General features: G+C 46.8%; 1 protein-coding gene across 6 annotated transcripts in view; it reads left to right on the top strand.

The window, feature by feature from the left end:
* Window positions 1-13,931, top strand: part of git1 (G protein-coupled receptor kinase interacting ArfGAP 1) — a 44,515-nt gene extending 30,584 nt beyond the window's left edge. For 2 of the 6 annotated variants that reach the window (XM_083773007.1, XM_083773010.1), the window contains 9 exons: window positions 1,264-1,361; window positions 2,180-2,312; window positions 3,326-3,444; window positions 5,103-5,255; window positions 8,886-8,963; window positions 9,412-9,470; window positions 9,710-9,874; window positions 11,800-11,863; window positions 13,149-13,931. In XM_083773007.1, coding sequence (XP_083629133.1) covers window positions 1,264-1,361; window positions 2,180-2,312; window positions 3,326-3,444; window positions 5,103-5,255; window positions 8,886-8,963; window positions 9,412-9,470; window positions 9,710-9,874; window positions 11,800-11,863; window positions 13,149-13,364 — 1,085 coding nt within the window. In that variant the 3' untranslated portion in view covers window positions 13,365-13,931. The remainder of the gene's footprint in view (window positions 1-1,263; window positions 1,362-2,179; window positions 2,313-3,325; window positions 3,445-5,102; window positions 5,256-8,885; window positions 8,964-9,411; window positions 9,471-9,709; window positions 9,875-11,799; window positions 11,864-13,148) is intronic. The other 4 variants (XM_083773011.1, XM_083773012.1, XM_083773008.1 and 1 more) reach the window with 3 other exon arrangements.
* The last annotated feature ends 9,323 nt before the right edge of the window (window positions 13,932-23,254 follow it).

The raw sequence follows: 23,254 nt of genomic DNA on the forward strand, positions 1-23,254 counted from the left end.
TGCTGCAAAGGCCCCCAAAATGTCCCCAAGGGCCCCCAAAATTCTGGCGCGCGCTACGCGCGCGCGCAGTGTGATTTGGATTTGGAGTTCCACTCCGGGCCTGCACTCTGCACCCCATTATTGGTTGGTTGGAAGGGGATCTGATTTGTATAAGCTTGGCTTGACCATACTAAACGGGCATAGAGCCCCGCTCTCCGATGGACGCCGCGCATGGGACCGGACCTCGGTCTTATTCAAAAAAATATTTGTGGACCTTCATCATTTCTAGTTGAGGACCCCTGAGCTAAAGCATAACATGATGCTGACACCAAAATGGGTGCCCGGTCAGAATGGGTTAAAGGTATTATGACATTATTTATAACATAATAGGCAGGGAGCAGAGGGGAGGGGGCGGAGGTTTAGCAGGGATCTACGTATATTACTGCCGTCCAACCAGATGAGACATTTTTGCATAATTATTCACAAAAGTCCAGAAAGCAGAGAATACACTGAATGTTCAAACTTCGTTTTTTTTGGTGACATTGATGTCAAGAAAAGCCAAAAAAGCCCAAAAATCTACAAATATGTGTTTTAAATGTCTCAATCCCTTTAAGACAATGTAATGCAGACACAGGCCTGTACTTCTGTGTCTGAATGGGAAAGTCTTATTTCTTTTTAATTGTCATAAAAATAATGATTAGTAATATTATTATTATTATTATTATTATATATATATATATATTTTTTTTTATTCTTTTTGTACTTGTTTAGGCCTGTCTGTGCATGGGCAGGGCATCAGTATTATATTCATATCATTAGACTGGATATTGTGATTTTACATATTGTAAGTTTGATATTGGCATAAGTGTTTTTTGAGTGGTGCAACCACTATAAACAGCTATGTGTGTGTGTGTGTGTGTCTGTGTCCGAGCGCGGACATATTTTTTGTCATAATTTTGTCACCACCAAGTGTCACTGTTGTGCAGCCTAACACACAGACAGAGGCCAGGGAGGAGAGCTTGTACAGTGCAGTGCAGTGCAGTGCAGTGCAGTACAGTACAGTACAGTGCAGTGCAGTGCAGTGCAGTGCAGTGCAGTGCAGTACAGTACAGTACAGTACAGTACCCTAACCACTCATGGGTGTCACCAAATGAACACATGCGGCCGTTGTGACCTTCTTTCTCTCTAACGCACAAACTCACTTGTGTGTGTGTGCGTGTGCATGTGCATGTGCATGTGCATGTGCGTGTGTGTGTGTGCGTGTGTGTGTGTGTGTGCGTGCAGTGTGGCTGACCACTCAGAATCACAGCTCTCTGGTAACAGAACGCAGTGCCGTTCCATTCCTGCCCGTCAACCCTGAATACTCTGCCACACGCAACCAGGTAACGCACACACGCGCGCACACACACACACACACACACACACACACACACACACACCCTCACACACACACACACACACACACACACACACACACACACACACACAGTGTCACTTATCTAACCTGGGGGGGGGGAGCAAACTATTCTGACCTCTCTCTCTCTCTCTCTCTCTCTCTCTCTCTCTCTCTCTCTCTCTCTCTCTCTCTCTCTCTCTCTCAATTCAATTTCAATTTCAATTTCAAAAGGCTTTATTGGCATGATAAATATGTTTTACATTGCCAAAGCGTACATACAACAAAACAAAAGTCAACAAACATCCCAACAATAATGAACAACAACCAATACAGTAACAATGAAAATAAATTAACAAACATAACAGCAACTTAATGACCCTGTTCAGACAGATATACCTGTCTCTTCTGTCCACTGTCTGTCCCTCAGACAGATATACCAGTCTCTTCTGTCCACTGTCTGTCCCTCAGACAGATATACCTGTCTCTACTGTCCACTGGCTGTCCCTCAGACAGATATACCTGTCTCTACTGTCCACTGGCTGTCCCTCAGACAGATATACCTGTCTCTTCTGTCCACTGTCTGTCCCTCAGACAGATATACCTGTCTCTTCTGTCCACTGTCTGTCCCTCAGTCGATGACAACTCCATACATATTTTGCTGCCAAAACTGTGCATTTGGACTGTTCTCCCAGAACATTTTGGAGTGATGAGTTATTAATGGTGGATTCTCTCTCTCTCTCTCTCTCTCTCTCTCTCTCTCTCTCTCTCTCTCTCTCTCTCCCTCCCCCCCCCCCCCCCCCTCAGGGGCGTCAGAAGTTGGCCAGGTTCAATGCCAGAGAGTTTGCGACGCTGATCATCGACATCTTGAGTGACGCCAAGAGACGCCAGACCAGTCCTACTGGTACACACAGTCCTACTGGTACACACAGTCCTACTGGTACACACAGTCCTACTGGTACACACAGTCCTACTGGTACACACAGTCCTACTGGTACACACAGTCCTACTGGTACTACTGTCTGTAGTTCTCTATTGTTGTTATTGTTGTCTCTTACTGAAGTTGAGTGCTGCACAAAGCATTCTGGTGTAGAGCCCGCCCAGAGACTTCAGGGTCCAGCATTCACTGCCGTGCAGGAGATCAGACTCTAGTAGAAGAAGCTGAGTTTGGTTTGACGAGGGAGGTTGGAGTTCCATACACTGGCCGTGCCATTCAGGGCCCTGCATGTACTTTTAAGTCCTTTAAGTCCTTGACTTCCAGGGTTTCCTGCACAATGTTGTTGGCATGGCGCTGCGCCATGCTTGAAATAAATCGCGCCATGCCAAGCTGTCTTGAGGGGGCTAGTGGTGTGTGTGTGATATGAAATGTCTAGTACCTCCCCAGTGTCTGCCCAGTGTCCCCTGAGTGCCTCCCCAGTGCCTCCCCAGTGCCTCCCCAGTGCCTCCCCAGTGCCTCCCCAGTGCCACCCCAGTGCCTCCCCAGTGCCTCCCCAGTGCCTCCCCAGTGCCACCCCAGTGTCCCCCTGAGTGCCTCCCCAGTGCCTCCCCAGTGCCTCCCCAGTGCCTCCCCAGTGCCTCCCCAGTGCCACCCCAGCTCCTCCCCAGTGCCTCCCCAGTGCCTCCCCAGTGCCACCCCAGTGTCCCCCTGAGTGCCTCCCCAGTGCCTCCCCAGTGCCTCCCCAGTGTCTCCCCAGTGCCTCCCCAGTGCCTCCCCAGTGTCTCCCCAGTGCCTCCCTTGTGTCTCCCCAGTGCCTCCCCAGTGCCTCCCCAGTGTCTCCCCAGTGTCTCCCCAGTGCCTCCCCAGTGCCTCCCTTGTGTCTCCCCAGTGCCTCCCCAGTGCCTCCCCAGTGCCTCCCTTTAACTCGTAGTCTGTGTGTGTGTGTGTGTGTGTGTGTGTGTGTGTGTGTCTGTGCGTGCGTGTGTGTGCGCGTGTGTGTGCGTGCGTGCGTGCAGAAACGTGCATGGATGACGACCAACACGACTACGACAGTGTCGCGTCCGACGAAGACACGGACAGCGAGATGACATCGTCGCATCACAACAACCAATCGCAGCGCAACAACCGCGCCAAGGTAGGTCCGTCGCTTCACGACGTCCAATCACAACCCATGACATCACCACCACATCACACCAACCAATCGCAGGGCAACAACCGGTGAATGCCGCCAGCAGTAATTAATCTATCTGTCGCGCAACCCTTATTTTGAAGAGCCAAATATCCGTAACCGGATGTTACAATGACGTAATGCTGTGTGTGGCGTCTGGACCGGATGTTACAATGACGTAATGCTCTGTGTGGCGTCTGGACCGGATGTTACAATGACGTAATGCTGTGTGTGGCATCTGGACCGGATGTTACAATGACGTAATGCTGTGTGTGGCGTCTGGACCGGATGTTACAATGACGTAATGCTGTGTGTGGCGTCTGGACCGGATGTTACAATGACGTAATGCTGTGTGTGGCGTCTGGACCGGATGTTACAATGACGTAATGCTCTGTGTGGCGTCTGGACCGGATGTTACAATGACGTAATGCTGTGTGTGGCGTCTGGACCGGATGTTACAATGACGTAATGCTGTGTGTGGCGTCTTCACCGGATGTTACAATGACGTAATGCTGTGTGTGGCGTCTTCACCGGATGTTACAATGACGTAATGCTGTGTGTGGCGTCTGGACCGGATGTTACAATGACGTAATGCTGTGTGTGGTGTCTTCACCGGATGTTACAATGACGTAATGCTGTGTGTGGCGTCTGGACCGGATGTTACAATGACGTAATGCTGTGTGTGGCGTCTGGACCGGATGTTACAATGACGTAATGCTGTGTGTGGCGTCTGGACCGGATGTTACAATGACGTAATGCTGTGTGTGGCGTCTGGACCGGATGTTACAATGACGTAATGCTGTGTGTGGCGTCTTCACCGGATGTTGTTCTCTCGCTCGGTGGTGGAAAGACCCGACCGCGAGCATCACAGCGCCCTCTGCAGGCCGTTATAATATGTTGTGTTTTTCCACATTACTGTGAGAGCCCAATCATCCTTTTAAAGGAGAATTCCATGCTAGAATGCTTTCTTATCTTTCTTACCTTTCTTTGTAGTCGTTACGTCCCCACCAAAGAGGTCCAGGTGTTATTTTGTGCAAAAGCTCCTTATTGGCTATTTTCCTTACCATAAGCCCTCAATGAATTGCATTGCATTGAATGGGAATTGAATGGGGCTATGGGGTGTTGTGCTAATTTGCTTATTTCCATCGAAAGAAGTAGTAAAGTGTGCCGCTTGGGATATTATTTACATTATGAAGAGAGGATATATACAAAGAAATTATAATTTTGAGCGATGGAAATAACCGAATTAGCACAACACCCCATAGCCCCATTCAATTCCCATTCAATGCAATGCAATTCATTGAGGGCTTATGGTAAGGGGAAATAGCCAATAAGGAGCTTTTGCACAAAATAACACCTGGACCTCTTTGGTGGGGACGTAACGACTACAAAGAAAGGTAAGAAAGCCTTTTAGTATGGAATTCTCCTTTAAAGAAAGCAACTCAAAGCAAGCGTTGAATATGAACCACTTTGCATTTCGGCAATTTCCGAAAGAAAACTCCACGAACGCCTGATCCTTACGATCGATACCTCGTTGTAAGGTGTGTGTGTGTGTGCGTGCGTGTGTGTGTGTGTGTGTGTGTGTGTGTGTGTGTGTGTGTGTGTGTGTGTGTGTGCGTGCACAGAGCATGGACTCGTCAGAGCTCTCGGAGGGACCAATCACGCTGCAGGAGTATCTGGAGGTGAAGAAAGCTCTGGCCTCGTCGGAGGCCAAGGTCACCCAGCTGCTGAAGGTCAACGACCGCCTGGGGGCGGAGCTAAGGAGACTGCACAACGAGGTAGGACGCTAGGAGGTAAGGAGGTAGGACGCTAGGAGGTTAGGACGTAAGAAGGTAGGAGGTAAGGAGGTAGGATGCTAGGAGGCTAGCAGGTAGGATGCTAGGAGGTAGGATGCTAGGAGGTAAGGAGGCAGGATGCTAGGAGGTAAGAGATAGGAGGTAAGGAGGTAGGATGCTAGGAGGTTAGGAGGTAGGATGCTAGGAGGTAAGGAGGTAGGATGCTAGGAGGTAAGGAGGTAGGAGGCTAGGAGGTAAGAAGGTAGGAGGTAAGGAGGCTAGGAGGTTAGGAGGTAGGATGCTAGGAGGTAAGGAGGTAAGAGATAGGAGGTAAGGGGGTAGGATGCTAGGAGGCTAGCAGGTAGGATGCTAGGAGGTAAGGAGGTAAGAGATAGGAGGTAAGGGGGTAGGATGCTAGGAGGTTAGGAGGTAGGATGCTAGGAGGTTAGGAGGTAAGAGATAGGAGGTAAGGGGGTAGGATGCTAGGAGGTTAGGAGGCTAGGAGGTTAGGAGGTAGGAGGCTAGGAGGCAGGATGCTAGGAGTTTAGGAGGTAAGAGATAGGAGGTAAGGAGGTAGGATGCTAGGAGGCTAGCAGGTAGGATGCTAGGAGTTTAGGAGGTAGGACGCTAGGAGGTAAGGAGGCAGGATGCTAGGAGGTTAGGAGGTAAGAGGTAGGAGGTAAGGGGGTAGGATGCTAGGAGGCTAGCAGGTAGGATGCTAGGAGTTTAGGAGGTAGGATGCTAGGAGGTAAGGAGGCAGGATGCTAGGAGTTTAGGAGGTAAGAGACAGGAGGTAAGGAGGTAGGATGCTAGGAGGCTAGCAGGTAGGATGCTAGGAGGTTAGGAGGTAGGATGCTAGGAGGTTAGGAGGTAGGATGCTAGGAGGTAAGGAGGCAGGATGCTAGGAGGTAAGGAGCTAGGAGTGTTGGGGGGAGGCGGGGGGTGTAACTCCTCCCCTTCCCTATAATACAGTGTAACTCCTCCCCCTCATTATAATACAGTGTAACTCCTCCCCTCATTATAAAATACAGTGTAACTCCTCCCCCTCATTATAATACAGTGTAACTCCTCCCCCTCATTATAATACAGTGTAACCCCTCCCCTTCCCTATAATACAGTGTAACTCCTCCCCCTCATTATAATACAGTGTAACTCCTCCCCTCATTATAAAATACAGTGTAACTCCTCCCCCTCATTATAATACAGTGTAACTCCTCCCCCTCATTATAATACAGTGTAACTCCTCCCCCTCATTATAATACAGTGTAACCCCTCCCCTTCCCTATAATACAGTGTAACTCCTCCCCCTCATTATAATACAGTGTAACCCCTCCCCCTCATTATAATACAGTGTAACTCCTCCCCCTCATTATAATACCAATAATCCATGTGAATGAAGCCCCGCCCACCCATAATTGTACCTGTGAATGTGGACGCTTGTTTTCAACCATTCAGATGACGCCTCCCCCCCCCCCATCTCCCCCCCATCTCCCCTCCCTCTATCACTCCACCCCCCCCCCCTCCGCCCCTCCCCCCTCCACCCCTCCCCCCCATAGATCTGGAGGACGCAGCAGGAGAACAGCTCTCTGCAAGGGGGCGGGGCCCAGCAGGCCGGCGGGGGGGGGTGGTCCGGTGGGAGGGGGAGGGGGAGGTGGGGGGGAGACCCCCCCCGCCTCCCATGCGGCGGCGGGGGGGGGGCGACAGCGCCAGGCCTTCTCCATGTACGAGCCTTCGTCGCCCGCCGCTGTCCCCAGAGCCCCCCCCCTCCACCCCCACCACCATGGACCCCCGGCCTCCCTGGACCCCCTGGCAGCTCGCCTGCAGCCCCCCCCCACCGCGCCCAGCGTAAGTTTAGCTTTAAGTTTAGCTGTAGTGCTGTCGCCTCGGGTTGGCGAAAGGGCCTTTCTGTGTGGAGTTTGCATGTTCTCCCCGTGTCCCCTAGCGTAGGTACCCTCACATGTTCTCCCCGTGTCCCCTAGGGTAGGTACCCTCACATGTTCTCCCCGTGTCCCCTAGGGTAGGTACCCTCACATGTTCTCCCCGTGTCCCCTAGGGTAGGTACCCTCACATGTTCTCCCCGTGTCCCCTAGGGTAGGTACCCTCACATGTTCTCCCCGTGTCCCCTAGGGTATAGGTACCCTCACATGTTCTCCCGTGTCCCCTAGGGTAGGTACCCTCACATGTTCTCCCCGTGTCCCCTAGGGTAGGTACCCTCACATGTTCTCCCCGTGTCCCCTAGGCCTAGGGTATAGGTACCCTCACATGTTCTCCCCGTGTCCCCTATAGGGTAGGTACCCTCACATGTTCTCCCCGTGTCCCATATAGGGTAGGTACCCTCACATGTTCTCCCCGTGTCCCCTATAGGGTAGGTACCCTCACATGTTCTCCACGTGTCCCCTAGGGTAGGTACCCTCACATGTTCTCCCCGTGTCCCCTAGGGTAGGTACCCTCACATGTTCTCCCCGTGTCCCCTATAGGGTAGATACCCTCACAAGAAACATGCAGTAATCCTGGTCTCTAAACTGCCTCCCCCTGGCCAGCCGGGGCGCCTGATGGAGGGGAAAGCAACCGTTGCTCTCCCCTTGTCCCCCATATATGGGGACTAGGTTGGTCTCCCCTTGTCCCCCATATGTGGGGACTAGGTTGGTCTCCCCATGTCCCCCATATATGGGGACTAGGTTGGTCTCCCCTTGTCCCCCATATATGGGGACTAGGTTGGTCTCCCCATGTCCCCCATATATGGGGACTAGGTTGGTCTCCCATTGTCCCCCATATATGGAGACTAGGTTGGTCTCCCCTTGTCCCCCATATATGGGGACTAGGTTGGTCTCCCCTTGTCCCCCATATATGGGGACTAGGTTGGTCTCCCCATGTCCCCCATATATGGGGACTAGGTTGGTATCCCCTTGTCCCCCATATATGGAGACTAGGTTGGTCTCCCCTTGTCCCCCATATATGGGGACTAGGTTGGTGGAGGGTGTGTAGAGCCCAGGATCACATTAGCTGATTGACACAGGGGTGAAAAATGGGTTACAAAATCGTGGGTTAAAAAAAATATAAAAAAAGTTCAGACCACCCCCCTCCTCCCCCCACCGTGCCCAGCGTAAGTTTAGACCACCCCCCTAACACGCCCAATCATATTTACATGTCTTCTGTGGTCTCTAACATTACACCTATAGCTACATGTTTAAGCATTTATTTCATATTTACATGTCTTCTGTGGTCTCTAACATTACACCTAGCTACATGTTTAAGCATTTATTTCATATTTACATGTCTTCTGTGGTCTCTAACATTACACCTAGCTACATGTTTAAGCATTTATTTCATATTTACATGTCTTCTGTGGTCTCTAACATTACACCTAGCTACATGTTTAAGCATTTATTTCATATTTACATGTCTTCTGTGGTCTCTAACATTACACCTAGCTACATGTTTAAGCATTTATTTCATATTTACATGTCGATTTCAGCTCTGACATTTATTCCAGACATGCTCTGGTATGTGAAGAGTCTGCCTGTGATATTGACTTCGGGTTACTTCAGTAACCTCAGTCTGCCTGTGATATTAACTCAGTTTGGTCACATGACTGAGCTTTGCCTGTCTCTCTCTCTCTCTCTCTCTCTCTAGGTGAGAAAGGGGGGCGGTCCGGGGGGCGTGTCTTATGGCAGTCACCTGTCAGGTTCTCCAGAGATGACCAGATACATGGTGGGTCCAGAAAGCTCCTATCTGGTCTTATCTCCACAGATTAACCCATTTTGACCTGAGGTCAAGATTACAAAAATGTCCATTTCAAAAATAGCAGACCTACAAGCTCGTAGCGCGCCACTCGGTGGCGCGCTACGAGCTTGTAGATCTGCTATTTTTCAATAGCTAAAGCATAGCATAAAGGGAGGTGGACGGCAGCGCGGTCTAGGATCGCTAAAGAAGGAAAGGCCAAGCCAAAAAGATAAAAAGAAATCAGCGATCCGGTTTGATATCAATAGTAAAGCTTATCACGGCGGATCAATCCGCCAGGAGGAACGTCACGTCACGTCTGTTAAGAACGTCTGATAAATGACTGTCTGTCTGTCTGTCTGTCTGTCTGTCTGTCTGTCTGTCTGTCTGTCTGTCTGTCTACGTCTGTCTGTCTGTCTGTCTGTCTGTCTGTCTGTAGGTCTCTAAAGAGAAGCATGTCAGCGGCACAGACAGTGACTATGACAACACACCACTAAGGTTAGAAACGCACACACACACACACACACACACACACACACACGCGCACACACACGCACACACGTCCAGTCCCCGACCACACACAGCATCCATTTAAGGGAACTTTACGTCTCCAAGTATATACATGTGTGTGTGTGTGTGTGTGTGTGTGTGTGTGTGTGTGTGTGTGTGTGTGTGTGTGTGTGTGTGTGTGTGTGTGTGTGTGTGTGTGTGTGTGTGTGTGTGTGTGTGTGTTCCAGTATGGGTCGCAGCAGTGAGGAGGAGAGGGGGGGTGACTCTGAGGAAGGGGGGGGAGTTGGAGACCCCACGCTGCCCTGCACGGAGGACGTCATCCTGAAGACGGAGCAGGTCACCAAAAACATCCAGGAGTTACTGAGAGCAGCACAGGAGTTCAACCATGACAGGTAAGGAGAATCCAGGAGAATCCAGGAGTTTAACCATGACAGGTAAGGAGAATCCAGGAGAATCCAGGAGTTTAACCATGACAGGTAAGGAGAATCCAGGAGAATCCAGGAGTTTAACCATGGCAGGTAAGGATAATCCAGGAGAATCCAGGAGTTCAACCATGACAGGTAAGGATAATCCAGGAGAATATAGGAGTTTAACCATGACAGGTAAGGAGAATCTAGGAGAATCCAGGAGTTCAACCATGACAGGTAAGGAGAATCCAGGAGTTCAACCATGACAGGTAAGGAGAATCCAGGAGTTCAACCATGACGGGTAAGGAGAATCCAGGAGAATCCAGGAGAATCCAAGAGTTCAACCATGACATGTGAGGGGAATCCAGGAGTTTAACCATGACAGGTAAGGAGAATCCAGGAGTTCAACCATGACATGTAAGGGGAATCCAGGAGTTTAACCATGACAGGTAATGAGAATCCAGGAGTTTGACCATGACAGGTAAGGAGAATCCAGGAGAATCCAGGAGTTCAACCATGACAGGTAAGGATAATCCAGGAGTTTAACCATGGCAGGTAAGGAGAATCCAGGAGTTTAACCATGGCAGGTAAGGAGAATCCAGGAGTTCAACCATGACAGGTAAGGAGAATCCAGGAGAATCCAGGAGTTCAATCATGACAGGTAAGGAGAATCCAGGAGTTTAACTATGACAGGTAAGGAGAATCCAGGAGTTCAACCATGACAGGTAAGGAGAATCCAGGAGTTTAACTATGACAGGTAAGGAGAATCCAGGAGTTCAACCATGACAGGTAAGGAGAATCCAGGAGTTTAACCATGACAGGTAAGGAGAATCCAGGAGAATCCAGGAGTTCAATCATGACAGGTAAGGAGAATCCAGGAGTTTCTGCAGTAAAAGTATTGGAACACTAGGTGGCAGTAAAGAGGTTAACATAATGACCACTAGGTGGCAGTAAAGAGTTAACATAATGACCACTAGATGGCAGTAAAGAGTTAACATAATGACCACTAGGTGGCAGTAAAGAGTTAACATAATGACCACTAGGTGGCAGTAAAGAGTTAACATAATGACCACTAGGTGGCAGTAAAGAGTTAACATAATGACCACTAGGTGGCAGTAAAGAGTTAACATAATGACCACTAGGTGGCAGTAAAGAGTTAACATAATGACCACTAGATGGCAGTAAAGAGTTAACATAATGACCACTAGGTGGCAGTAAAGAGTTAACATAATGACCACTAGATGGCAGTAAAGAGTTAACATAATGACCACTAGATGGCAGTAAAGAGTTAACATAATGACCACTAGATGGCAGTAAAGAGTTAACATAATGACCACTAGATGGCAGTAAAGAGTTAACATAATGACCACTAGGTGGCAGTAAAGAGTTAACATAATGACCACTAGATGGCAGTAAAGAGTTAACATAATGACCACTAGATGGCAGTAAAGAGTTAACATAATGACCACTAGATGGCAGTAAAGAGTTAACATAATGACCACTAGATGGCAGTAAAGAGTTAACATAATGACCACTAGATGGCAGTAAAGAGTTAACATAATGACCACTAGATGGCAGTAAAGAGTTAACATAATGACCACTAGATGGCAGTAAAGAGTTAACATAATGACCACTAGATGGCAGTAAAGAGTTAACATAATGACCACTAGATGGCAGTAAAGAGTTAACATAATGACCACTAGGTGGCAGTAAAGAGTTAACATAATGACCACTAGATGGCAGTAAAGAGTTAACATAATGACCACTAGATGGCAGTAAAGAGTTAACATAATGACCACTAGATGGCAGTAAAGAGTTAACATAATGACCACTAGGTGGCAGTAAAGAGTTAACATAATGACCACTAGGTGGCAGTAAAGAGTTAACATAATGTTTTGTTTTTTCCATAGTTTTGTTCCGTGTTCAGAGAAGATCTACCAGGCGGTCTCTGAGATGGTCTCACTGTTCCCTAGAGTAAGACCTGTCTGTCTGTCTGTCTGTCTGTCTGTCTGTCTGTCTGTCTGTCTGTCTGTCTGTCTGTCTGTCTGTCTTCTCTGCAGAGTTTGTGCACAAAAGTTTTTTCATCACCACATTTTTCCGACCTTTAATATCTTTGAATAATACAAAATCGATACAGCTGTGCTGATCGATACATCTGTGCTGATCGATCGATACAGCTGTGCTGATCAATACATCTGTGCTGATCGATACAGCTGTGCTGATCAATACAGCTGTGCTGATCAATACAGCTGTGCTGATCGATGCAGCTGTGCTGATCAATACATCTGTGCTGATCGATACAGCTGTGCTGATCAATACAGCTGTGCTGATCGATGCAGCTGTGCTGATCAATACAGCTGTGCTGATCAATACAGCTGTGCTGATCAATACATCTGTGCTGATCAATACAGCTGTGCTGATCAATACAGCTGTGCTGATCAATACAGCTGTGCTGATCGATACAGCTGTGCTGATCGATACAGCTGTGCTGAAACAATGTTAATTTATGTGAATGTTTATTTATAATGGCGGGCGGAAGTTAAGCCATGACGCTGGTGAAGTATGAGTGTCATGTGACCCATGATGTGAACCATGACATCATGTGACCCATGACATCATGTGACCCATGACATCATGTGACCCATGGCATCATGTGACCCATGACTAGGTCAGGGTTATAGTAGACTACTATAGGTAGTAGCTACTATCAGGGTTGGTGATTAGAATTAGTTTAATGACATTTCTGTCTCCTCTCCTCTCCTCTCCTCTCCTCTCCTCTCCTCTCCTCTCCTCTCCTCTCCTCTCCTCTCCTCTCCTCTCCTCTGTAATTGCATTCCTCTCCTCTCCTCTCCTCTCCTCTCCTCTCCTCTCCTCTCCTCTCCTCTCCTCTCCTCTCCTCTCCTCTCCTCTCCTCTCCTCTCCTCTCCTCTCCTCTCCTCTCCTCTCCTCTCCTCTGTAATTGCATTCCTCTCCTCTCCTCTCCTCTCCTCTCCTCTCCTCTCCTCTCCTCTCCTCTCCTCTCCTCTCCTCTCCTCTCCTCTCCTCTCCTCTCCTCTCCTCTCCTCTCCTCTCCTCTCCTCTGTAATTGCATTCCTCTCCTCTCCTCTCCTCTCCTCTCCTCTCCTCTCCTCTCCTCTCCTCTCCTCTCCTCTCCTCTCCTCTCCTCTCCTCTCCTCTCCTCTCCTCTCCATTGATAATGCATCCCTCCTCTCTCCTCTCCTCTCCTCTCCATTGATAATGCATCCCTCCCCTCCCTCAGCGTCCAGCTCTAGAGGCGGTCCACGGCTCTCTGCGTCTGCTGGCGTCCAGCGCGGCGCGGCTGCAGGTGGAGTGCCGCAAGGCGGCGCCCTCTGACCTCTCGGCTCCGCCCCCAGACTTCCAGCTGCTCACCCAGCAGGTCATCCAGTGTGCCTATGACATCGCCAAGGCCGCCAAACAGCTGGTCACTATCACCACTAGAGAGAAGAAACAATGACATCACCACTAGAGAGAAGAAACAGTGACATCACCACTAGAGAGAAGAAACAGTGACATCACCACTAGAGAGAAGAAACAGTGACATCACCACTAGAGGGAAGAAACAATGACATCACAGTGACATCACCACTAGAGAGAAGAAACAGTGACATCACCACTAGAGAGAAGAAACAGTGACATCACCACTAGAGGGAAGAAACAATGACATCACAGTGACATCACCACTAGAGAGAAGAAACAATGACATCACCACTAGAGAGAAGAAACAATGACATCACAGTGACATCACCACTAGAGAGAAGAAAGGAAATGATGTCATGTTGTAGGAGGAAGTGACATCATATTGTAGGAGGATGTGATGTCATATTGTGGGAGGAAGCGATGTCATAAGAGAAAGTGGTGTCATATTGTGGGAGGAAGTGACATATTGAGGGAGGAAGTGATGTCATGTTGGAGGTAGTGATGTCATGTTGTAGGAGGAAGGGGCGGGGCTTAACGCAGCATGCCGTGGCATGGTTTCCTCCTCCTGTCTGTTTCTTCTACGTTAATCTTAAAAAATAACAATGAAAAGAAGATGATTTTTTTCTTGCTTGAATAATTATTGTCTGAGGGAAAAAATATATCTAAACACACTGAGGGAAAAACTGACTCTGAACTGACTCTAAACACACTGAGGGAACTATGACTCTGAACTGACTCTAAACACACTGAGGGAACTATGACTCTGAACTGACTCTAAACACACTGAGGGAACTATGACTCTGAACTGACTAAAACACACTGAGGGAACTATGACTCTGAACTGACTCTAAACACACTGAGGGAACTATGACTCTGAACTGACTCTAAACACACTGAGGGAACTATGACTCTGAACTGACTAAAACACACTGAGGGAACTATGACTCTGAACTGACTCTAAACACACTGAGGGAACTATGACTCTGAACTGACTCTAAACACACTGAGGGAACTATGACTCTGAACTGACTCTGAACACACTGAGGGAACTATGACTCTGAACTGACTCTAAACACACTGAGGGAACTATGACTCTGAACTGACTCTGAACACACTGAGGGAACTATGACTCTGAACTGACTCTATACACACTGAGGGAACTATGACTCTGAACTGACTCTAAACACACTGAGGGAACTATGACTCTGAACTGACTCTAAACACACTGAGGGAACTATGACTCTGAACTGACTCTAAACACACTGAGGGAACTATGACTCTGAACTGACTCTAAACACACTGAGGGAACTATGACTCTGAACTGACTCTAAACACACTGAGGGAACTATGACTCTGAACTGACTCTAAACACACTGAGGGAACTATGACTCTGAACTGACTCTAAACACACTGAGGGAACTATGACTCTGAACTGACTCTAAACACACTGAGGGAACTATGACTCTGAACTGACTCTAAACACACTGAGGGAACTATGACTCTGAACTGACTCTAAACACACTGAGGGAACTATGACTCTGAACTGACTCTAAAACACACTGAGGGAACTATGACTCTGAACTGACTCTAAACACACTGAGGGAACTATGACTCTGAACTGACTCTAAACACACTGAGGGAACTATGACTCTGAACTGACTCTAAACACACTGAGGGAACTATGACTCTGAACTGACTCTAAAACACACTGAGGGAACTATGACTCTGAACTGACTCTGAACACACTGAGGGAACTATGACTCTGAACTGACTCTAAACACACTGAGGGAACTATGACTCTGAACTGACTCTAAACACACTGAGGGAACTATGACTCTGAACTGACTCTAAACACACTGAGGGAACTATGACTCTGAACTGACTCTAAAACACACTGAGGGAACTATGACTCTGAACTGACTCTGAACACACTGAGGGAACTATGACTCTGAACTGACTCTAAACACACTGAGGGAACTATGACTCTGAACTGACTCTAAACACACTGAGGGAACTATGACTCTGAACTGACTCTAAAACACACTGAGGGAACTATGACTCTGAACTGACTCTAAACACACTGAGGGAACTATGACTCTGAACTGACTCTAAAACACACTGAGGGAACTATGACTCTGAACTGACTCTAAAACACACTGAGGGAACTATGACTCTGAACTGACTCTGAACACACTGAGGGAACTATGACTCTGAACTGACTCTAAACACACTGAGGGAACTATGACTCTGAACTGACTCTATACACACTGAGGGAACTATGACTCTGAACTGACTCTAAAACACACTGAGGGAACTATGACTCTGAACTGACTCTATACACACTGAGGGAACTATGACTCTGAACTGACTCTAAACACACTGAGGGAACTATGACTCTGAACTGACTCTAAACACACTGAGGGAACTATGACTCTGAACTGACTCTATACACACTGAGGGAACTATGACTCTGAACTGACTCTAAAACACACTGAGGGAACTATGACTCTGAACTGACTCTAAAACACACTGAGGGAACTATGACTCTGAACTGACTCTAAACACACTGAGGGAACTATGACTCTGAACTGACTCTAAACACACTGAGGGAACTATGACTCTGAACTGACTCTAAACACACTGAGGGAACTATGACTCTGAACTGACTCTAAACACACTGAGGGAACTATGACTCTGAACTGACTCTGAACACACTGAGGGAACTATGACTCTGAACTGACTCTAAAACACACTGAGGGAACTATGACTCTGAACTGACTCTAAACACACTGAGGGAACTATGACTCTGAACTGACTCTGAACACACTGAGGGAACTATGACTCTGAACTGACTCTAAACACACTGAGGGAACTATGACTCTGAACTGACTCTAAACACACTGAGGGAACTATGACTCTGAACTGACTCTAAACACACTGAGGGAACTATGACTCTGAACTGACTCTAAAACACACTGAGGGAACTATGACTCTGAACTGACTCTAAACACACTGAGGGAACTATGACTCTGAACTGACTCTAAACACACTGAGGGAACTATGACTCTGAACTGACTCTAAACACACTGAGGGAACTATGACTCTGAACTGACTCTGAACACACTGAGGGAACTATGACTCTGAACTGACTCTAAACACACTGAGGGAACTATGACTCTGAACTGACTCTAAACACACTGAGGGAACTATGACTCTGAACTGACTCTAAACACACTGAGGGAACTATGACTCTGAACTGACTCTAAAACACACTGAGGGAACTATGACTCTGAACTGACTCTGAACACACTGAGGGAACTATGACTCTGAACTGACTCTAAAACACACTGAGGGAACTATGACTCTGAACTGACTCTGAACACACTGAGGGAACTATGACTCTGAACTGACTCTAAACACACTGAGGGAACTATGACTCTGAACTGACTCTAAACACACTGAGGGAACTATGACTCTGAACTGACTCTAAAACACACTGAGGGAACTATGACTCTGAACTGACTCTGAACACACTGAGGGAACTATGACTCTGAACTGACTCTAAACACTGGAATAATAATTAGCACTCGTTGTTTTTTGTATTTATTTTGTTTTTGTTGTATTATTGTTATTGCTATTATTATTATTATTATTGTTATTTTTTACTGTCATCATGATTTAACTGTTATTTGTTGTATTGTTTTGTGTAAGAGGGAGAATGTACAGGAGCGTGCATGTATGCACATACGCACACACACACACACACACACACAGAGGGAGCTTGTTTTATCTGCGCAAACATCTGAAACCAGTGGAATCATCTCACGCATCACTTCTTCTTCCTGTCTGGTTCTGCTGTTCGTCTGAGCATCACTTCCTGTTCCTCCGAGCATCACTTCCTGTTCCTCCGAGCATCACTTCCTGTTCCTCCGAGAATCAAATCAAGCGCTTTTTTTTTAGTTATCTAAATGGATTTCGTGTCATGAGAACAGATGGATTCTTAACTCATTCACTGCTGGCGTAAATAAGTAAATAATTGGGGGTGCATGTGTTTGTTTCCGGCCAGGACGGAGATTGATCAAAAGGACGGAGATTTATTGATATCAAAACCGATCGCATCGCTCCACAGGCTGGGAGCGTCTGTCGCTCCACAGGCTGGGAGCGTCTGTCGCATCGCTCCACAGGCTGGGAGCGTCTGTCGCTCCACAGGCTGGGAGCGTCTGTCGCTCCACAGGCTGGGAGCGTCTGTCGCTCCACAGGCTGGGAGCGTCTGTCGCTCCACAGGCTGGGAGCGTCTGTCGCTCCACAGGCTGGGAGCGTCTGTCGCTCCACAGGCTGGGAGCGTCTGTCGCTCCACAGGCTGGGAGCGTCTGTCGCTCCACAGGCTGGGAGCGTCTGTCGCATCGCTCCACAGGCTGGGAGCGTCTGTCGCGCAACAAGACCGAACATCTTAAAACGTGAATAACTCTTGATCTAAAATCATTCCGTCCAATTCTAAGAACAGATTAAGATGATGTCAGACGGCCCGCCGCGGTCCCGTCGTTAGTCGCGTTAGAGTTAATCAAACCTCCCGTTGTTGTCGATCGCCTCGGGGGTGTTTTGGCTACATTTAGCTACTTCAGCCACATCCGGGTCAGCGCCTGGTGTGTCGCTTAATTAACTCACTGGGCGCACTGATTTAATGAATTAAATAACCTCTGATTTAATGAATTAAATAACCTCTGATTTAATGAATTAAATAACCTCAGATTTAATGCATTAAATAACCTCTGATTTAATGGATTAAATAACCCTGGGGGATTAAACATGTGAATCTAAAGGACCTTCTGTTTCTTCAAATCATCTTCAGACATCGTTTAGCATTTAAATCATCTCCAGACATCGTTTAGCATTTAAATCATGCACGACTAATCGGTAGCATAATCGGAACCGGCCACATTGCTGTGATTGGCCAGTAGTCACACAGCGTTCGCTCCAACGAACGGCAGCGACCAATGAGGTTATTCCAACCTACTGCAGCGGCCAATGAGGTTACTCCAACCTACTGCAGTGGCCAATGAGGTCGCTGGTCCTACTTTCTGAAAACACACACGCGCACACACGCACACACACACACGCACACACACACGTACACACAGGGCCAGTAGAAATAGGTGAATGGTCATAGTTCCAGACCAGAGTCATTAGTAATTAAAACGGTTCATTTTATTATCAAACTAAACACTACGCTTCATGTTCACTCTGCCAACATGTCTTTATGGCAGACGGATATGTATGGGCGTTCTTTTTGACAAGGTTGGCTTCAGGCTATGGGATCCATACTTCAGGCTATGGGATCCATACTACAGGCTATGGGATCCATACTACAGGCTATGGGATCCATACTACAGGCTATGGGATCCATACTTCAGGCTATGGGATCCATACTTCAGGCTATGGGACCCATACTTCAGGCTATGGGACCCATACTTCAGGCTATGGGATCCATACTTCAGGCTATGGGATCCATACTACAGGCTATGGGACCCATACTTCAGGCTATGGGATCCATACTTCAGGCTATGGGATCCATACTTCAGGCTATGGGATCCATACTTCAGGCTATGGGACCCATACTACAGGCTATGGGATCCATACTTCAGGCTATGGGATCCATACTTCAGGCTATGGGACCCATACTTCAGGCTATGGGATCCATACTACAGGCTATGGGATCCATACTACAGGCTATGGGATCCATACTTCAGGTTATGGGACCCATACTTCAGGCTATGGGATCCATACTTCAGGCTATGGGACCCATACTTCAGGCTATGGGACCCATACTTCAGGCTATGGGACCCATACTACAGGCTATGGGATCCATACTTCAGGCTATGGGATCCATACTACAGGCTATGGGATCCATACTACAGGCTATGGGATCCATACTACAGGCTATGGGATCCATACTACAGGCTATGGGACCCATACTACAGGCTATGGGATCCATACTTCAGGCTATGGGATCCATACTACAGGCTATGGGATCCATACTTCAGGCTATGGGATCTATACTTCAGTCTGGAGTCATGGGGGGGGGGGGTGTCTTGATGTGCACGTGACGTGCATGTGACTTTAGCACTACAGTCATCTCAGTCGGGGGGGGGGGGGGGGGGGGGGGGGGTATTAACCGTGTCCGCACGGCGGCCATTTTGCCCTGACGTCATACTCTGTGGGCGGAGCTATGGGGGGGAGTTTGATGTCAGAGCAAAATGACCGCCGGGTGAATAGCGGTCCATTGGTTGTCCCATCCTGTTGTTTTTATACATGAACTGTAGGGGGCAGTAGTGTGAATAAACACAGCATCGTTTTTGGGAGATGTTTTTTTTCTTTTTTGGGGACAAAATAATGTTTAAAATCTGTATAAAGTAGAAAAAACCATGTGACTTTAAAACGGTCAAAATGTAATGCAACTCTTAAGAAGTACATTTATAATAAAATAATAAGATAATAAAATAATACCAAACATGATTTAACTTTCTTCTTGTCATCGTCATATAATCTGAACATCCTGTTAGCATAGTGAGCATCCTGTTAGCATAGTGAGCATCCTGTTAGCATAGTGAGCATCATGATAGCATAGTGGACATCCTGTTAGCATAGTGAGCATCATGTTAGCATAGTGAGCATCATGATAGCATAGTGGACATCCTGTTAGCATAGTGAGCATCGTGTTAGCATAGTGAGCATCATGATAGGATAGCGGACATCCTGTTAGCATAGTGAGCATCCTGTTAGCATAGTGAGCATCATGATAGCATAGTGGACATCCTGTTAGCATAGTGAGCATCATGTTAGCATAGTGAGCATCATGATAGGATAGCGGACATCCTGTTAGCATAGTGAGCATCCTGTTAGCATAGTGAGCATCATGATAGGATAGTGGACATCCTGTTAGCATAGTGAGCATCATGTTAGCATAGTGAGCATCATGATAGGATAGCGGACATCCTGTTAGCATAGTGAGCATCGTGTTAGCATAGTGAGCATCATGATAGGATAGTGGACATCCTGTTAGCATAGTGAGCATCATGTTAGCATAGTGAGCATCATGATAGGATAGCGGACATCCTGTTAGCATAGTGAGCATCATGATAGGATAGCGGACATCCTGTTAGCATAGTGAGCATCCTGTTAGCATAGCGAATATCCTGTTAGCACAGTGACCATCATGTTAGGATAGCGAACATCCTGTTAGCATAGTGAGCATCATGTTAGCATAGTGAGCATCATGTTAGCATAGTGAGCATCTTGTTAGCATAGTGAGCATCATGTTAGCATAGTGAGCATCTTGTTAGCATAGCAAACATCCCCACCCAGCTGGAGGTGCACTTCCTGACGAGCTAACGTACCGAGAGCACTTCAAGCTAAGATGGTTTATATGTGAAGATATATTAATACTTCATTGGAGCCACTAGAGGAGAAATGGTACACATCATCATACATTTAAACGTAACTGTAATAATAATAAAAATCACACCCCCCCCTGTGAAGTGAGCAGTGCAACACTTCACAGGCATAGGCGGCGGGTGCGTTTTACCTTTGGGTAGGCTGCTATAGAATTGCATTGGGGGGGGGGGGGGGGGCTCTCGCCGCCGCGGATTTATTTATTTCCCAGATGGTCTAAAAATGAGTTATTTAGCATACTTTTACCAATGAATTAGCCTATACACAGACAGCGACTTTTGGACGTCTTTTTCTCAAGTCTCGAGTCAGTCAGTGTAGATTACCCCTCCAGGAGTAGCGGGTCATGGCTCTTCACAGACGGCACAGAGACAGCAGTCATTCCGCTGAACGTGTCAGTGTTGCTGCAGTGGTGTGGACTGTGAACCGTGAACCGTGCGGCACTGGTGGTGCTGCTGAGTGCTGACAGCCGACTCACAGCTTCTTCTTCTGAATTAGGCTACTTTATCTTTGCCTTGAAAAATACATTTTGCGTTTTGCTGTTTCCCAAAACAAACCAGCGCACGCTACTCTTTGCTACAAAGCGACTGGAAGGACGAGGTTTACAGACATACCAATAGTAGTCAATCATATGCTGATTAGGCCAGTTGCTGTATAGTGTATATAGCCTATCCGATCAGCGATCACCAGGGGGCAGCGACAACACACACACACAATAGCCTTCTATAATGCTGCACATATATTATATATATTAAAAAAAAATACCCAGCATAATTTTTGGGAAGGCTAAGCCTTCCCTAGCCTTACGCACCCGCCGCCTATGTTCACAGGGTGTAATTTTTATTATTATTACAGTATTAGTTTTTTTCTTATGAAAGCAGAGAGTCTTCTGTTCCATACGGTATACAGTATGTACATGTCGCTATAGGCCTTATTTTGTGAATAACAGTTGTTCAGGTCCATGCCTTCTCTAAAGTTCTCTCTGGTGGGCGCAAGCTGCATTCAATAAACAATTACTCACAAACTGTACATGGGATCAATGTGTACTGTTTTCCTCCTAAAAGTAGACATTCAGGGCTTTCATTCGGTGTATAGTATATGTATAGGATATTATTTGTGTTCATTTTTATATCCGTCTGTCAATGTCTGTCAACTTCAACCATCCATAACTCTGCTGTCTGTTCAAGCGAGCAGAGTTCAGGCAAAAGCAGGTGTTTAAAGGAGAATTCCATACTAAAAGGCTTTCTTACCTTTCTTTGTAGTCGTTACGTCCCCACCAAAGAGGTCCAGGTGTTATTTTGTGCAAAAGCTCCTTATTGGCTATTTCCCCTACCATAAGCCCTAAATGAATTGCATTGAATTGAATGGGAATTGAATGGGGCTATGGGGTGTTGTGCTAATTCACTTATTTCCATCGCTCAAAATTATAATTTCTTTGTATATATCCTCTCTTCATAATGTAAATAATATCCCAAGCGGCACACTTTACTACTTCTTTCGATGGAAATAAGCGAATTAGCATAACACCCCATAGCCCCATTCAATTCCCATTCAATGCAATGCAATTCATTTAGGGCTTATGGTAGGGGAAATAGCCAATAAGGAGTTTTTGCACAACAAAATACCTGGACCTCTTTGGTGGGGACGTAACAACTACAAAGAAAGGTAAGAAAGATAAGAAAGCATTCTAGCATGGAATTCTCCGTTAAAACACCCTGGCTTGGTGTTTAAAACACCCTGGTTGCCGCGCTATGAGCTTGTATATATATCTGCTATTTTTCAATAGCTAAAGTGTAACATAATCCTTAAAACACCAAAAGGGGTTCCCGTCCAAAATGGGTTAAGACACCCTGGTTTGGACCAAACCAGGGAGTTTGAAAGTAGCCACGCTGGTTTAGAGCAAGGACTTTACCCCATATATCTAAACTTATTTGCCTTTTTTTTTTTTTTGATTTTTGTTTTTTTACTATTTTGAAAAACATTTTACAATAGTTCAACCAGCCGATCTACACGGACACGTTGTTAGCTTGTAGATCTACACGGACACGTTGTTAGCTTGTAGATCTACACACACGTTGTGAGCTTGTAGATCTACACACACGTTGTGAGCTTGTAGATCTACACACACGTTGTGAGCTTGTAGATCTACACACACGTTGTGAGCTTGTAGATCTACACACACGTTGTGAGCTTGTAGATCTACACACACGTTGTGAGCTTGTAGATCTACACACACGTTGTGAGCTTGTAGATCTAGACAGACACGCTGTGAGCTTGTAGATCGGCTATTTGAACTTTTCAAAAAATGTTTTTTTCAAAATAGTAGAAGAAAAAAAATACGTTTAGGGATAAAGCGTAAAGTGTTTGGCCTTAAATCCATCCAATCAAAAGTAATAGTTATTTTGTGTTGACTTTTATTGCGCTTTTACTTTGGTTTGAAATGTATCCATTCTAATCTACACCAAGAGCATGCATGTTCCC

Source organism: Protomyctophum parallelum (assembly GCF_964188405.1).
Source record: "Protomyctophum parallelum genome assembly, chromosome: 9".
In the NCBI taxonomy this organism is placed as follows: Eukaryota; Metazoa; Chordata; class Actinopteri; order Myctophiformes; family Myctophidae; genus Protomyctophum; species Protomyctophum parallelum.